Source organism: Macrotis lagotis, chromosome 1 (assembly GCF_037893015.1).
Source record: "Macrotis lagotis isolate mMagLag1 chromosome 1, bilby.v1.9.chrom.fasta, whole genome shotgun sequence".
Classification (NCBI taxonomy): Eukaryota; Metazoa; Chordata; class Mammalia; order Peramelemorphia; family Peramelidae; genus Macrotis; species Macrotis lagotis.
Window position 1 is genome coordinate 447,893,576 of NC_133658.1, and position 18,096 is coordinate 447,911,671.

Genomic DNA, 18,096 nt, shown 5'->3' on the forward strand with positions numbered 1-18,096 from the left:
TATATTGATATTATTTTTGAATAATGTACTTACAATATAACTTTGCACATTTAACATTAAATTAATTGAATTTCTAGAAATTGATAAAATTTTTAGTTCCCTATATTTCATATAAACAACTAAATTAAGTTTTTCTTTCTTTAATCCTTTTAGAAAAGTCCTAAGAGAGTATCATCTGTACTTAGTTTTACTATGGAAAGGAATTCAATGTCACCACTGATACCTGATGATCTACAAACTAACCTGAATGAATTAATGATTCAGAAAGAATGCCTTTTAAAAGCTTATGAAAATAAAGATGCTGATGAAAATTTGAATGTGACTGAAACTTCTAGTCTACAAGAAACATCAATCCAGCACAGTGAAAAAAAGGAAACTCACCCTTTAGAAGCACCTCAAAAAGCAAAAACTAATTACATTATTTTTCCCAAGAGAAAAAGGAGAAAATTTAGGAAACTGATGAATATTGAAAAATTGAATTCAGTGCTTAAAGAATTATCAAAGCCTCCAAAGATTCTTAAAAGGTTTTTTTAATGATTATTATTTTTAAAAGAATGGTCTTAAACTTATTTCTTTAGTTCTTAGAATCTCAAAGTTTAAAAGTGACAATGATACACACACACACACACACACACACACACACACACATATATAAAGCATGTTTAATTTTGTTGGAGTAAAAAGTCTTTTATCAAATGAGATAAGATATGAAATGCTTTGCAAATTTATGTCCTATTAAATTTATTTAATTAAAATGATTTTTGTTTTCCAGTACTTGGAAACTAACAGTATGGTTAGTTAATAGCTTAGTTTAAATATGTACCCCTTTGAATTTACAAAGAAAGGTAAAAGAAAGCTGTCTCTGTCTACCTGCTTTGAAAGCACCTGGCTATATTAGAAGGAAAATAGGTGGACATTTTTCTTCTTTCAGAAAAAAAAATTAAACTTTGTCAAACCTAGGTCAATTAACTAAATTTAATTGAATATTTTTCTTCTTTTTTGTTAATAAATTATGTGGTAAGTTTTTTTAACTTTATCTTTATTAATAGTACACAAATTATACACAAATTATGCTTATGAACATAAATTGACTTATTATTGTGAGAAGTTAAAACCCCAGGAAATTTTAATACCTTAATATTAAATATATAAGAGAGAAATGTTTTTTAAATAATACCTCTCTTTCTTCAAATGTTTCTTGTATGGGTCAAAGTTCAACACACACCACTTAAAAGTAAACAAAGAACATGATTAATTGAAAGATGATGAAAAACTAGTAAGTACCTAACCATATCAAAACATGCATAAAGTGTAGGTGCTTTAAAGATGTTGACCAGGGAAACCAATTACTGGCTCTGTAACATAAGAAGACGTAGTCTACAAAAAATTAGATCATTTTTATGAAAGTGTTCACTGTCACTCATATTATCAATACCATTTTAAAAAATATTTTGCTTCTTTTATTATGTCCCTGACAAACATCATAACATTTCTTCATACAAAAGAAAAGACCTGCATGTGAAGCTGTATATCTCTATGACATATAATTTGTTTTTAAAAAAACATATATATATATATGTATATATTAGACTAATTTATCACTCCATTAGTGAATCCATCTTCCTATATCATCCCATGGTGCAAGTGGATAGAGCACTGGCCTTGGAATCAGGAGGGTGGGAGTTTGAAGCCAGCCTCTGACACTTACTACTAGCTAGGTGACCTTAGGCAAGTTACTTAACCCTGATTGCTCCACAGCCAGGGCCATCTCTAGTCATCCTGTTTCATATCTGACCACTGGACCCATATAGCTCTGGAGGAGAAAGTGAGGCTGGTACTTAGGACAGCACCCCCTCACTCAAATCCAATTCATGTGCTTGTCATGGCATTACCTCCCTGATGTCGTGGTCTTCTTCAAGAATGGAGGATAAACCATTTTTGTTTTTTTTATTATCCTTGCCAATTTGATGAGTATGGAGTGAACCCTCAGAGTTTAATTTTCATTTCTCTTGTTATCATTGATTTAAAAGATCTTTTAATATAGTTTTTGAAAACTTCTTTGGAAAATTTTCTCTTCAACCTCTTTTGATGACATCAATTAGCAAATGATATCTACTTTTATAGTTTTACATGAATCCTCTTATTTTGATATCAGACATTCATTAGGGATATTTGCTAAAAAAAAATTGCCCAGTTAATTTCTTTTCCTAATCTAATTTTGTTAACTTTTCTTAAACCAAAACATTCAATTTTTGTAATATAAATTATTAATTTTTTCTTTTATGGTCAATTCTATTAATTACTTGATCATTTCTTCATAAGCTATTAGAATGAAAGGGACCTTAGTTGATGTTCCTATCATTTATTTCTTGTTGATTAGATTATTGTTATGTTTCTTCTGATTCTCTTGCATTCTCTTTTATCCAGCAGTTTTAGTTAAAAAAGCATAAACAGTTCCATAAAAGCATGATCTCACTTAAGATCACCTCTATTAATCAGAAGAAAGTAATTTTCTCCTGCCCAAAGAGATAGCCTCTCTTGAGCAGCAATTCCTAGTTGCCAGCATTTCTCTCAATAAAAATACAAGCACATATTTATTAATCTCTCCACAGTTGAAAATTTTTCACATCTATTATCTTCATTTTTGAGTGTTCTTGATTCATGATAAGCTATTGCTGCAGTAAAAAAGACCACATTTGAGTCAAGCTGATAGAAACTTATTTGTGGCAGACACAAACATGGTGGAGAAAGCAGTCTCCTAAATAGCATTAGCTTTGTAGGTGGGTTATTTTACATTTTAGTTAAAAATATGATTGTCTTATTAGTCTAGATGCACAGCAACAGTGGGAAGAGATTAAGAGACTTGATAAAAGACAAAAAAAAAATGTCTTTTTTGTGGGAAGAGGAGTTTCCACAGTTTTAAGATAGAATCACTCATTCAGTGAAGGCAACATACCAGGTCTCTCTTCTTTTGCTTTCAAAAAGTATACTGTGATGCAGATTGCCTCCTTTTAAATGGACTATAGGCCCTTTCCAATTAAAAATCTAAGTCTATCAAATATAATTCGTGAAAACATATCTAAATAGACACAACATTTTACAACAAATATTTTAATGTAAATACACTGCAAATGTTTCTAATATAGCATCTCCCTTGGAGTTAAGAAAATGATTTAGATTGCTTAGAAAGCAACCAAAAATTCCCACTATTCCTAGTAAATGTTTTGCTGTATGAGGAAGGATGAAGATTGGAAAAAAAAGTAAGATCTTAAAATCTAAATGTATCTTACTGGTAATCTAATTTGATATAAAATAGTAAAATCTTCTTGTCATCACTCTGTTGATAGAATGTCAAATTCTCATTCTCATTCTTAAATCAAATCTTACTCATCATATCTCTTCCCAATTCTTCAGAAGGCATATACTTTTTCATATTCCTGTGACCTAAAGTCAGTGGTCTTCTCAAATATAGTATTAACTTTGCCACTGTGCTAAAATAAAATGCTTTCGGGGAATATTGTAAATTAGACTTGAAAGAAATATGATTTCAGTACATCAGTATTATTAATATATCTAATTTGTTCATAACATATCTATACTCATAGATTTTACATCAATATACATGCACATGTATTTAATATATAATACTTATTATATACATATACATTATATATATTACATATATACATAATATATACATAATTCATTTTAATGCAAATGGTGGAGTGTTCTGTAAATGATATTCATATAATTTTTATTTAATAAATAATAATTAAGAAAAATTAGTATTTAGTTTACTTAGAATAATTTACCAAGTTATTCAAACTTATAAAAATGAAATTTTGAATGAAATTATTAATTTTTAAAATTTAGATCACAGTCTCTTGTTATTCTTTGGGAACAGAAAAAGTTTTTGCTCCGTGTGCCTATATATGTCCGTCTAAGTCGTTGCCCTAGTCTACCTGCTGTGTTAAATTTTGATGAATTTGCCCAGAAGCATGGTGGAATTCCAGAAAATACCGATTTTCATCAATGGGTTTTGAACTTCTGGATTAAAGAGTTTCAAGACACTTCTGCAACTCTAGTTCCACAACATATTGAGAAGAAAATAATTAAAACTTCAGATTCAGTCAAACCCACAGAAGTAAAAAAACTACAACTAGAATTAGATGATTTCTCAAATCCAGTTCTCTCTGAGGATGTTAGGAAGTATTTGGAGTCTAAAATAGAGACCCTGACTAAAGAAATAAAAGAGAAAAAGAAATATGCTGCCTTCCTGTATTGCCGACGAGGAGCTATTTATAGGAAGCTAGGCAAACTGAAGAAGGCTATGGATGATTTACAAGAGGTAAATTTTATCTAAGAAAAATACATATTATTTGTGCTTTTATCATGATGGCAATTTGATTGTCATTTTGGAAAATGAGTATATTTGTTAGTAATGTTTAAAGTAAAGGTATATTGAATATCCTGTACTGTTCAAAGGTTTTATCTGAAGTCCATGGACCAACATACTTAAATACCAGTAAAATGGTAATGAATTCAGTAATTAGTTCTTGTCTATGGCAGTCTAAGAAAATTTAAGACATGATTCCTAAACTATTCCACATCTATTGTTAAACAGTGTGGAGAGGCAAAAAAAAAAGCGATGGGAGGGGAATAGATGTCCCAAATTATAAAATTTTTGTGTATCTATACTCCTCTAACTATGGGTACTCCAGCTATTTGTTCCTTGTCCAACAACTGAGTTGACATCCTATTGAAATGAATGAAGGAAATAAAATTTTTCATCTTCCCAGATGAAGATCAAATATTTAAAAGACCATGCATGGGAGGTAGCCTAGTAAAATAGGTATACCAGATTTTTAATCAAAGATCTCAGTTTCAAATTCAAAGCTTTGCTAATGACTATCCTTTTGAATTTGAGCCTAAATTTCTTCATTAAAAATAAAAGCAGAAACTTCATTCTTTCCTGCGTGGTATTCACACAGTATAGTTTCCTAAAGTGAACATTTTGTAATAGTCTGAGCAGTCCACATCCAGAATATTGAATTTCATTCTGGGCATCATATTTTAACCTGAAGTTCTGGGGAAGTGTGTTCCTCTTCATTAGAGCATTTTAAATAGAAGCTGAATGATCACTTGTCTGTGTTGTTATAGAGGGAATTCTTGGTCAGATATGATGACCGCTAATGTTCCTTCTTAACTCTAAATACTATAAGTTTATTAATATTATAATTTATTATTTGAACGAGAAGTTATTTCACAATATACTTTGTAAGTTTTAATTTTTCACATATGAACACTTACCAAGGTAAATTAAATTTAATATTTTTTCCTTCTAGGCTATATTCTTAGAACCTCTTTTACTTAATGCCTATTGGCACCGACACTTCATATACATTTTCCAAGACAAAAGTAATGAAGCTTTAGATGACTTAAATTATATAACTAAATATAATAAAAACAATGCAGGTATGTTTTCTATAAAGATAATAAATATTAATTTTATACCTAGAATTTTTCCTTCCTTTCTCTTACAGTAATTATAAAAACCATGTTTTGGGAGGTAGCTAGTTAGTACACTGGAGTGTACCAAGCCTGGAATCTAGCTCTTTAAGATTGGACAGATCCCTTAACCTGTGATTTACCTCAGTGACCTCAACTTGCCAAATGAGGATAACAATAGCAGCTACCTTCTAATGTTGCAAGGAACAAATGAGATAGTATTGTAAAATGCTTAGTACATAGTAGCTACTATTATTTTTATAATTGAAGAATGTTAATACTAAGGTAAAATTATTGTTTCAACTAACTTTTTTTAGTTGAATGTCTAGGATTTTCCAAGTATACCATTATATTGTCTACAAAAAGAGACAATTCTGTTTCCTCATTATTCATTCTTATTTTTTGCTTTTTCTTCTCTTATTGCTATTACTAGTATTTCAAGTAAAGTATTGAATATGGTGATAATGCCATCCTTGTTTCACCCCTTATTATATTGGGAAGGCTTCTAGCTTTTCCCCATTACAAATAATTCTTGCTTATGGTTTAGGTAGGTATTTCTTATAATTTTTAGGAGATATTCATTTATATCTCTGACCTTAAATGTTTTTAATAGGATTGAATGACATATTTTGCTAAAAGTTTTTCTGCATATGATTTTTGATGCTTTTGTTATGTATACAATCAATTATGTCAATAGTTTTTCTTTAAACCCCAAATGAGGTTGGGTTGTGGAGAGTTAAACAGGATTGAAAAACTTCTGAAGAATCTGCTCTTGAGGAAGTTCATTCTCTGGAGTCCTCTTAGCTCTAATGTTCTATAATTTATTTAGATGAAATGAATATGCCACTAATCTGTTTTTCCCAATTTGTATTTTCCTCTAATTTCTAATTCTGCCTAAGCCTAGGAGAGTATAGATGAGGAATCTGACAATAGTTTCCAATACTAAAATTTCCTACCATACCTCTTCCCTCCTTTCCTCTGAGACCCTTCCAAAGCCCAGTCAATACACCAGAGATATGAAAGGAAGTTCCATGAAAGTTAGAGTTGGGGAGAGCTCAGAGAAGATTCCTCCATCTACTCTGAGAACCTTGCAAAGAGAGTTTTAAACATTTCATCAATTTTCCTCCTGCAAATAAAGAATGCTAATGGTTCTTTCCCCTCCCCCACACTTTACATAATGATGAACTTTAGATGCATTTAGATGTATCTCATTTGCTTCTCATAAAACCCTGGCAAGAAGGAAATTGAGACAGAAGAAAGAGAGATAAATTGGTAGACACTGGTTATAGTTACATCATGTGAAGGGAGGAAACTGAAGCAGATTAATTTCTAAGGTCCTTCTCAGATCTGAAATCTCATGATCCTAAACATTATCATTTCCATATAACAGATAAGGAAATTGGGACCCACAAGGGGTATGAAACAAATTTCCCATGTTATGTAGTAGGTTAGTGGCAGAATTGGGACATAAGCTTAGGCCTCTGGACCCTCTTGTGATAATACACTTTCCATTCACTCCTGAGTGGAATCAGTCACTGAGAACATTTCCAGAAATGAGCTCAGGATTTTATAGCCCATCAGAGATTGGTCTCCCCCACCTTTTTTCCAAAAGGAAAATCAGCTCATAACTGATCTGGGACAAACTCTCCCTTTGCAAAAGGGAAATATTGTGGAATAAAATCCCCCATGTCAAGATCAGGGAGAAAGCTTTAGGATATAGAACACTGAGCTTCAAAGCTGGAAAGACCCTTAGCCTATAGAACATCAGAACTAGAGGAAACCTTTAAACCTGAGACAAATAATGTATGAATCATAAAGGGATCTTAAAATATAGAACATTAGAGCTGAAAAAGTTGTTTTTTGGAACAATGTATAAAATGTTCCAAGGAACACAGAACATGGAATGTCCAGACTGGAAGGAACCTTAGAACACAGAATCTAAAACATCTGAATAGAGGGGACTTGAGAGTGTGGAACGCAGAACTTAGAAAGCCCAAATTGGAAGAGTTCTAAGATTATAGGATACAGAACTTAGTAGAATATTAGGCTTGGAAAGAAAGGGAACAACTGTATCAAACATTGTGCTAAGTGCTTTATAAATATTATCCCATTTGATCCTCACACAAATTTGGGAGATAGATGTTATTATTGTCCCTATTTTCCTGGAAAGGAAACAGAGGCAAACAGAGACTAGGGTCATCCAACTACTAAGTATCTGAGGCTGGATTTGAACTTAGGTCTTCCTGAGTCTAGGCCCAGCAATCTATCCACTGAGCCTATAATAAAAAAGTTGACTCTATAATAAAAAATATAAAATGATGCAGCTCAAGAGGAATTTAGAACACAGAATGTCAGATGAAAATGGAAGAAGTATCTGTATGCATTTAGTCCAACTCCCTCATCTTACAAATAAGAAAACTGAGTCCCAGAGAAGAGAAGCAATTTGCCAAAGATCAGGTGGCAAGTTATTGGCCAATCCTGAACTAGAACTCAGATTCTTTTGACATCGAATTTAGGGCTCCTTCACTGCCCCACAGCTGCCTTTAATCTGGAAACACTTCTTTATTTTTCTTTCATTTCTGATTTTCACTTTTACTGGCTCTGGATGAAGAGTTCCTATGAATTAATAAAATGAAGCCTGTTTGCCAAAAAAAAAAAAGTTTTGCTTTATAATGAACCAGTCCTACATTCATGATATAAATCCCACTTGGTTACATTGCATAATCTTTGTGATATATTGTGGTAGTCTCTTAGCTAGTATTTTATTTAGGATTTTTGCTTCCATATTCATTAGTGAAATTGCTCTATAATTTTCTTATTCTGTTTTTGCTCTTCCTGGTTTAGTTATGAGCACCATCATTGTTTCTTAAAAGGAGTTTGGTAGGACTCCTTCTTTGCCTGTTGTGTTAAATAATTAATTTCTATTGGAATTAATAATCTTTAAATGTATGATAAAATTCACTTATAAATCCATCTGATCCTGCTGGTTTTTTCTTAGGAATCTCATTTATCACTTGTTTAGTTTTTTTTTTTCTAAAACATAATTATTTAGATAACCTTTGTCTTCTATTCATCTTAAGAATAAAACATTGGCTTTACTAATATAATATCTAACCAACATTATATTTATATTTTATGACTTCAAAATCAGGTTATTCTTTGAAATATATAACAAACAATTGAACTTTTAAATTACATTAGTGAGTAGTTTATTAAACACAGGAGGACAAATGGGACAACTTTCACTCCCTAAAAAAGCCTCTAAATTTAGAATTCTTTAAGGAAAAGTAACTAAAGATATTATTGTTAGGAAATTGTTTTACTGGTGAATAAAATATTGAAGAATTGAATTTTGCCTTATTTTATTATCTTTAGATGTTTATTTATCAAAGGCTGAAATTTTTAAGAAAAGAGGTAATTCTACCTTGGCACTGCTAAATTATTCCCAAGCAATTAAGTGTAGACCTAATGATGATGACATTTATTTCAAGAGAGCTGAACTATTGGAAACAGAGAACAGATTACTGGCCATGGATGATTATTCTAAAGTAAGTAAATTTTACCTCATCTTGTTATTATTTTTCTGTTCTGTCTTTTTAAGTCAACTTTTTTTTTAGATTTTTCAAGGCAATGGGGTTAAGTGGCTTGCCCAAGGCCACATGGCTAGGCAATTATTAAGTTGTCTGAGGCCGGATTTGAACTCAGGTACTACTGACTCCAAGGCCAGTGCTCTATCCACTGCACCACCTAGCCGCCCCTTAATTCAACTTTTTAAGTGTCATCTTTCATATCTTTTTATGGCATTGTCATGGTAAGAGCATGGGACACTTCCTGAAAATCTATATGTGAAATAGGTATTTTGTAAGTTGATGTTTTGAAGTTTGAATAATAAATTGATAGTCCTTTTTTATTGTCAGTAGCTGTCTTTCAGTATATTGATATTGAATTATTATTTAGGTGTTTGGGCCTTAGTAACTAGGGGCAGTTTTGAAGAATGCCAGCTTTTCTCCTTTTCCTTACAAACATAGGTCAATTGTAAAAGAAAACATAAAAATCCTCATTCTCTTCCATATTATCAGTAGTTTCACAGACAGGACTCTAGCTGAGGTCCCTGTACAAAGTTTAGTAGTATCTATGGAAAACTACTTTTCCCTACCTGCTTCACCCTCTACAAGCTCTCATCCTTTCTGCCTTCTGCCATTATTAGGCTGATGAAAAGCTCTTCCTCTCATTCTCTCTCTTTCACTCTCTGTCTCTGTCTCTCTCTCTCATCACTCTGTCTCTGTGTGTCTCTCTTCCCTCTGTCTTTGTCTCTGTCTCTGTCTCTCTCTGTCTTGCATCTGATTCTCTGTCTCTCTGTCTCTCTCTGTCTCTCTCTCTGTCTCTCTCTCTGTCTCTGTCGCTGTCACTGTGTCTCTGCCTCTCTCTCAGTCTCTCTGTCTTGCATCTGCATATGTGTCTGTCTCTCTCTGTCTCTCTCTGTCTCTTTGTCTTTCTGTCTCTGTCTCTCTATGTGTCTGTCTCTGTGTCTTCTCTCTCTCTCTCTCTCTCTCTCTCTCTCTCTCTCTCTCTCCCCCATATGTGTGTGTGTGTGTGTGTGTGTGTGTATGTATCCCACATACAAACTAGCAGACACTATTCTCAGTCTTTGACAAGAGGGTGGGAGAAGAGAAGGTAGTCATCAATCTCTTTTCAACTCTGAATTCTAATCCTCAGTGCAAAACCCTTAGTTCTACCTCAGCATATAAATGATTATATTCACAAAAATTATTTATCTTATGTTTACTTTAGCTTAATAGCACATCACAAAAGCACATTATAAACTCCCAAAGTGACTAGTTCCTCATTTAGAATAAGGGCATCTAGATGGCACAGTGGGTAGAATGCTGACCCTGAAGTCAGGAGGACCTAAGTTCAAATCCAATCTCAGACACTTACTGTGTGATTTTGGGCAAGTCACTCAACCCTTGCCTTGCATCCAGGACCACCTCCAGTTGTCCCAATTCATATCTGGTCACTGAGTCAGATGGTTCCAGATGTGAAAGTGAGGCTGGTGACTGAGCACATCATACCCTCACTCAAATTCAATCCACATTGCTTATCATGACATTCCGTCCTTAATGTCATGGATCTCTTCAAGAATGAAGGACAGGGGTGGCTAGGTGGTGCAGTGGATAGAGCACCAGCCTTGGAGTCAGGAGTACCTGGGTTCAAATCCGACCTCAGACACTTGATACTTACCTAGCTGTGTGGCCTTGGGCAAACCACTTAACCCCATTGCCTTGAAAAATCTAAAAAAAAAAAAAAGGAATGAAGGACAAACACCATTACCTTTACATATGTCATTTGATTTTCTTATCCAAGTATACTTTCTCCAGACCTGTAGAACCCTCATGTTCCGCAAATCATCTATGAGTAAAAACAGTATACCAAATAACTCCATCATTGTGTTTTTTGTGCCCAACTTTTAAATTTATTTCAATATCTATATTTTATCACATTTGTTGAAGGAGATTCTTTTTCTAATGAATTCTTCATCATCTTGGAGTCTTAGGGTATTATAATTAGCACCCCTCAACTCAGGGATACCTTCACAAATTTCTCATATATGGCACAGAGATGGAATCTGTTTAAAGACATTTCAGGTGGTCATTCATTAGGATGAGAAGCCTCTCACAAGGCTTGGGAATAAGTAATATATTTTGGACCTGAAGCATGATTTTATTGTTATGCAAAAATCTTGATGAGGAAACTCTTGAGCAATTTTGGTATTCAGAGAAACCAACTTGCCTGAAGGTATGTGTCAAAACTGGGACTCGAATTCCAGTCTTCTTGATTCAAAGAGGTGGACATTATTCTCTCTCTCTCTCTCTCTCTCTCTCTCTCTCTCTCTCTCTCTCTCTGTATATATATATATATATATATATGTATGTATATATATACATACATATATATATATATATCACACTCTCTGCATGTGTGTGTATATGTATCCCACATACAAACTAGCAAACACTATGGATAATGGATATTCTATCCATCATTATATTTTATGCAAGAGTTTGTGGCTGTCTATCTGTGTAATTTATATATTACATAGCCATAGTGTCAGGAAACTTACTACTTAACTAGGCAGTTTTATTATTATATTATTTATTTATTATTGTGAGGTGTCATCCACACTCATGCAAGGATGTTGATTCAGCAATTGTTCAGATCTAGTTTATTCCTCTGACGGATTGATTAATGGAATGATTCAAATCTTGTCATCAAACTTAAATCTTGCTTTTCATTTAGGCCTAAGAACAAAGCTACTTTATAAGTCTTAAATCCTCTTTCACGTGACTAGCTCTTAAATATTGCTTCTGATTTGTCTACAGGCTAAATATCCTCAATTTCTTTAACTTATTATCATATGGTAGGTGGGAATGCCAACTCCAGAGTCAGGAAGTTCAGATATGGTATCAGACACATACTAGCTGTATGATCCTGGGCAAATCACTTAATCTCCATTGGTCTCAATTTCCTCATCTATAAAAGGATACTTCCCACTTCCCATGATTGTAATGAGGATCAAGATATTAATTGTAAAATGTTTAGCATAGTGCCTGGCATAAAGCAAGTGCTATATAAATGATGGGCAGTTGAATGATGTAGTGCCAAGGCTAAAGTCAGAAAGCCTCAAGCCCTAAGTTCAAGTTTGATTTCAAACACTCGCTGGCTGTATGACCCTGGGCAAGTCACCTATCCCTGTTTGACTCAATCCCTCATTTGTAAAATGAACTGGAGAAGGAAATGGCAAACCACTTCAGTATCTTTGCCAAGAAAATCCCAAATGGGGTCATAAAGAGTCATAAAGGTTTGATGATGATGATGATGATTTTATGGCAGGAACTCAAGATCCTTCATGTTCTGGATGCTTTCTACTTCTTAAAGTCTAAACTGTGGTGCCCAGAACTGAGAGCAACAATGTGGTCTAAGGCAAATGATGCACACTTTATTAATATAATCTAAAAAGTACATTATCTTTTATTATTGCCACAATCCAATGTACTTCTTAAACTTTTGGTATGTTCATTGAAAAATCTCTTTCTTATATTTGTTAGGTTTATTTTTTAATCTAAGTATAATACTTCACATTTTTCATTTTATTACATTAAGTCCAAAGCTCTTAACTTTTCAAAATTTTTTGAAATGCTGTTAGCATGTATAAGTTTTTCTTCCATCCTTCATGTCTTCCTCAGCTTTGTGTCATCTGGAGATTTGATAAACATGATAGCTATACTTTATCCAAGTAATTGATAAAATTAAATTAGTTAAAAATGAAGGTAGTTAATCCTTGATCAGCCTCCTACACTATGAACTAGTAATTTGGTAAAAAGGAAATTAATATAAAGGTGGAGATAGAAATTCCCTTCCCCTCTCCCTCAGACTTCTGATTTGAATTATTCTATTAATTGATCAGTCAGAGGAATAAACTAAATCTGAACAATTGCTGAATCAATATCCTTGTATAAGTGTAGATGACACCTCACAAGAAATATTTTAAAATTGATGAAAGAGAGGCTGTGTATAGTGCAGCCCACTATTTTCAGAAGCTTATTTTGCAGCAAGAACTCCCAGGTTCGGGAGCACCTAAAGGAGGTGGATCCCTTCTGCTGGTGTCTATACAACAGAGGGAAAGGGAGTTCACTTCCCCTCCCTTCCTCTCCTCATTCACCTGAGACTGCTGTTTCCAAAGTTACCAATGATCAGATGCCAATCTACTATCCAGATTTCAATGCTTCTTTCCCTCTTCCTCTCCCTTCCAAATGAATTAAGCTAGATTTTTGTTTTTCCTGTAAGGCACATGGTAGCAGCTTTTTTAGGCCCAGGGCCAAGAAAGACCAAGCTAAAATTTGATGGATGGTTTCCTGGCAACCTCTGGCCAAATTACTGTATCTTTCTGGTTCCCCAAAGGACCACCCACCTGTGGGTGCCCCCTTTGCCATTCAAACTTGTTGGACCTTTCTTGGCTGTCCTTTGCTGAATTGAACAAGATGCTTCCTGAAGGGCAGGATAGAACAAAGTTTACTTAAGCTAAATATTATTATATAACATATATATATATATGTTCTTTCTATACAATGACTTAATAAATGTCTTTCTGTTAACTGTTAATAGTGTGAGTGTCTTGTGTCATTCAGTTATTAAACAGAAAATTTGTTTGAGTCAGGTTTGTCCATGATGTCTACACAGAGGTGAATGTTGAATACATGGAATCACTGAGAGACTGAAAGAAGAGAACCATAGTGCACTCACCCTTGAGGGATAGGACATGGATGATGATCCAGGAAAGGAAACTGATATATAGACAAATATGCCTTGACTCTTCCTTCCTAAGCTCCCACCAGCCTAGCACAGGGGAAGCACGGCACAATGCTAAGAAGGGAGGGGAGAATCAGGAGGGGGAGAGGGAGGGGAGCAAGGGTTAGTCAGCAAAGTCAAGAGGTGAAAAAAGATCAGGAAGGATGACTGAGAAAAGGCCACTGGATTTAGTCATAAGAGAGTATTAGTTATTCTGGAGAGAGCATTTTTAGTAGAGTGAAAGGAAGGAGAGATAGAGGATGAGCCTGATGGAATGGCATGGATGAATGAGTGAAGATTTTTAGGGATTGGGAAGATCTGGGCAAGTTTTTAAGGCAGCAGAGATGAAACTAAAGATTAGAGATTTGACCTTAGAGATTATGGCAAACTATTGAAGATAGCAATTTTGAGATAGGCCCATATAGAAAGGATGACCAAGGGTAACCTCCTATTTAGAGACTAGAGCAAAGGAGGAGAAAACTAGACATGAGACAGAGGGTCTAGAACTGGGGCTAAAGAAAGCTAAAAGTAGATTAAGGTAAAATAGGAGGCAAAATGCTTAGCTATTTGAGATAGGCCCATATAGAAAGGATGACCAAGGGTAACCTCCTATTTAGAGACTAGAGCAAAGGAGGAGAAAACTAGACATGAGACAGAGGGTCTAGAACTGGGGCTAAAGAAAGCTAAAAGTAGATTAAGGTAAAATAGGAGGCAAAATGCTTAGCTATTATAATTACACCTCAGTTTTCCCCCATAAAAATCTTTTCATTTTAGAATTTCCCCAAAGAATCATGTTTTTACAGGATTGTTTTTAATCAGAGATTGAGCAGTATGTTCGAGATCCCACTCCTTTATGTGCCTTAAGTACTGCCAAAATAATGATTTATTTGTTCAACTATAACTTAATAAATAACTCTAAGGAGTATTATTTTATACCTTTCATCTGAAAAATATTTCTTAATGCAAAAGTGAATTATTTTTGAATACCTTTTGGTTTTAATAAAGGGTTTTCATGATAATTAGTATTTTATGTCCTTTCTTCTTCCTTTTCAATGTAGTGTATTTATTTTAACCCAAAAAGAACAGATGCATTATTAAAACGTGCCATGTTTCATTTTGAAAATTCCAATTGGATTACAACTATTCAAGATTTGACTTCTTTGTTGAAATTTGACAACAAAAATGCTCAAGCAAGGTAAAAGCAAATGTAACATTTTAGTGGCTGCTGCATAGCAATATCAAAATAAGTAAATTAAGAAATATTCCATATAATTATGATTTCTTTCTTCCTCTTTGAAAAATTACAGTGAAATTTTGGGTGAATAAAAATTAACATAAAATGTAAAAGATGTTTGTGACCACATTGCTTAGATGGTTAAATCAAACAACTAATTAAGTCAAGATCATTTGTTCAGTACCTATGTGACTCAGCTGTCTTCCCCTGTTATACCTATAATATCTTACTAAATTTAATTCTTAGGAAAATTTGTCATGTATTACAGTGAGAATTAAGCCAGGTGAGAGCTAGAAAGATTGAGCAATTAAAATCTGTCATCATTACTGAAAAAGCAAAACAACAACAGATAAAATGGAAAATTCCCATACTATCAATGATATTAACTTCACATACAAGGGACATCATGTATGAATCAATGCAAACTTGTTGGTAATTTATTAAAACTGTTCATATAGGTTCATGACTGACAAAACAGTTGTTTTATACAAACTTCTCTATGTTCTAAATTTTAAAAAAAGAAATCATATACAAAATATAGAGTATCAAAATTTGAATCTACAAGATGAGACAAAAATACCAAACAATGTAAAATCATCACGAAACAACTTAAATTCATAACAGTCCCCCTCAGTAGCCCACCTTCCCAATCTATTCAAAGAACATTTGCTGCAGTAGACTTAAGCAAACTCTCAAGTTTGTATTTCAAATTATGGTTGTGTAACTCCTCACCCCCCCTCCCAATGACAGGAACTCATCCTACCTATAACCTATTCATACAACCTATTCCATAAGATATGGTAGATATTAATTCTACCCAGCCACATAAAGAAAAGGAAGAACTAGAAATAAGGGTAGAAAATTACAGCTGGGAAAAGTGCAGTCCATATCACAGACTAGAAAGGAAAGAACTTCTCAAAGGAAAGGAGACTAGAAACTCAGCTTCTGTCAGAGGGAGGCAGACAGAAAGAGACAGAGATAAATAGGCACTTAGAATAGACTTAGGACTATTGGGAATATTTCCAGCACAGGGTCTCAGAGAAATATATGTGATGACTACAGAGAAGTATGGAAAGAGCTGTATAAATTAGGGATGAAACCAAGATAGTGGAGAGAAGCCAAGAACTTCCCTAAGTTCTCCTGGACTTTCCACAGAAACATTAATCAAGCTTCTAAATTGATTCTGGGACAACAAAACCCACAAAAGAACAGAGTGGAGCATTTTTGTGGGGAAAATTTCAAAAAAAGATGTGTCATCCTAGATGCACACAACCCTCCTAAGGTTGAGGGAGAATATGGCCCCACAGAACTCAGTGCAGGGAACACCATGGTGGGTGGGGAGTGGAGGAGGAGGTCAGCTGGAAGTTCTCAGTCATAGCAAAGGCCCCTAGGTCCAAACTCAGTTGACCAACAACACAGCAGGTCAGCTGGGAGGACTCCAACACAAATGGCCCAGACCCCCTGCCCAACTGTTGCAAAGCTGCTAGTATTCCCAACATGGAAGATCTGCAAGTGGGTCCCTCCCAACACATAAGAAGCTTGGAATAGTGCCCTGTGGCCCAGGAATAGAACTCAAAATGAATAAGAAAAGTCAGAGAAAAGCAGTAATAATAGAAAGTTAACATAGAGATAAATAAGGAAGATCACAGAAGAGGATGACAGAAAAAGTACTTCTATATTTTAATTGCCTAAATTAACAGATGAGGAAATAAAACACTTAAATAACCACATTTCAGAAGAAGAAATAAAACAAATCATCAATGAACTCCCTAAGGAAAAATCTCAGGACCAGATGAATTTACAAGTGAATTCTACCAAACATATAAAGAACAATTAATTCCAATTCTATATAAACTATTTCAGAAAAGAGGTAACATTCTGCCAAATCCCTTTTAGGACATCAGGGAAGAGTAAAAACAGAGAAAGAAAAATTATAGATCAATTTTCCTAATTAATATATATGCAAAATTTTTAAATAAAATATTAACAAAAAGATTACAGCAAGTTATCACTAGGATACAGACAGGATTTATATTATTCAGGAATGGTTCAATACTAGGAAAAATATCAGCATAATTGATCATCTCAATAACAAAACTAACAGAAATCATAAGATTATGACAATAGTTGCTGAAAAAGCCTTTGAAAAATAGAGCACCAATTCCTATTAAAATACTAGGGAGCATAGAAATAAATGAAGTTTTCCTTAAAATGATAAGAAGGATCTATATAAAACAGTTAGTAGGCATTATATGTAATGGGAATAAGAAGCATTCCCAGTAAGATCAAATGTGAAACAAAGTTGCCTATTATTCAATATTTTATTAGAAATGTTTTAGCAATAAGAGAAGAAAATGAAGGAATTAGAATAGACAATTAGGAACAAAATTCTCACTCTTTGTAGATGATATGATGGTATACGTAGAGAATCCTAAAAAATCAACTAAAAACTATTGCAAACAGCAACTTTGGCAAAGTTGCAGCTTATAAAATAAACCCACATAAGTCTTCAGTCCCTCTATACATTACCAACAAAGCCCAAAAGCAAGAGATAGAAAGAGAAATTTCACTTAGTTATAATCAACATAAAATACTTAGTATGGTGAATCAGTGGAATAGACTAGATGCGATAGCAGGAAATCATTATAGTAATCTGTTGTTTGATAAACCCAAAGAGTCCAGCTATTGGGATAAAACTCTCTCTTCAATAAAAACTATTGGGAAAATTGGAAGTTAGTATAGAAGAAACTTAGACTAGACCAACACCTCACACCCTGTACCAAGATAAGATAAAAATAGATACAGGATTTAGACATAAAAAAAACTATATTATAAGTAAAGTAGAAGATCAAGGAGTAGTTTATCTGTCAGATCTATGGAAAGGGAAGCAGTTTATGACTAAGGAAGAGATGGAAAACATCATTAAAAACAAACTAGATAATTTTGATTACATAAAATTAGAAAGATTTTACACAGACAAAACCACTGTAACCAAGATCAAAAGAAAT

At 33.7% G+C, this 18,096-nt stretch overlaps 1 protein-coding gene across 3 annotated transcripts in view; it reads left to right on the forward strand.

The window, feature by feature from the left end:
• TTC6 (tetratricopeptide repeat domain 6) overlaps positions 1–18,096 on the forward strand; it is a 248,960-nt gene that overhangs the window by 103,256 nt on the left and 127,608 nt on the right. For all 3 annotated transcript variants that reach the window (XM_074213416.1, XM_074213417.1, XM_074213418.1), the window contains 5 exons: positions 154–524; positions 3,874–4,348; positions 5,346–5,475; positions 8,884–9,056; positions 14,913–15,049. In XM_074213416.1, coding sequence (XP_074069517.1) covers positions 154–524; positions 3,874–4,348; positions 5,346–5,475; positions 8,884–9,056; positions 14,913–15,049 — 1,286 coding nt within the window. The remainder of the gene's footprint in view (positions 1–153; positions 525–3,873; positions 4,349–5,345; positions 5,476–8,883; positions 9,057–14,912; positions 15,050–18,096) is intronic.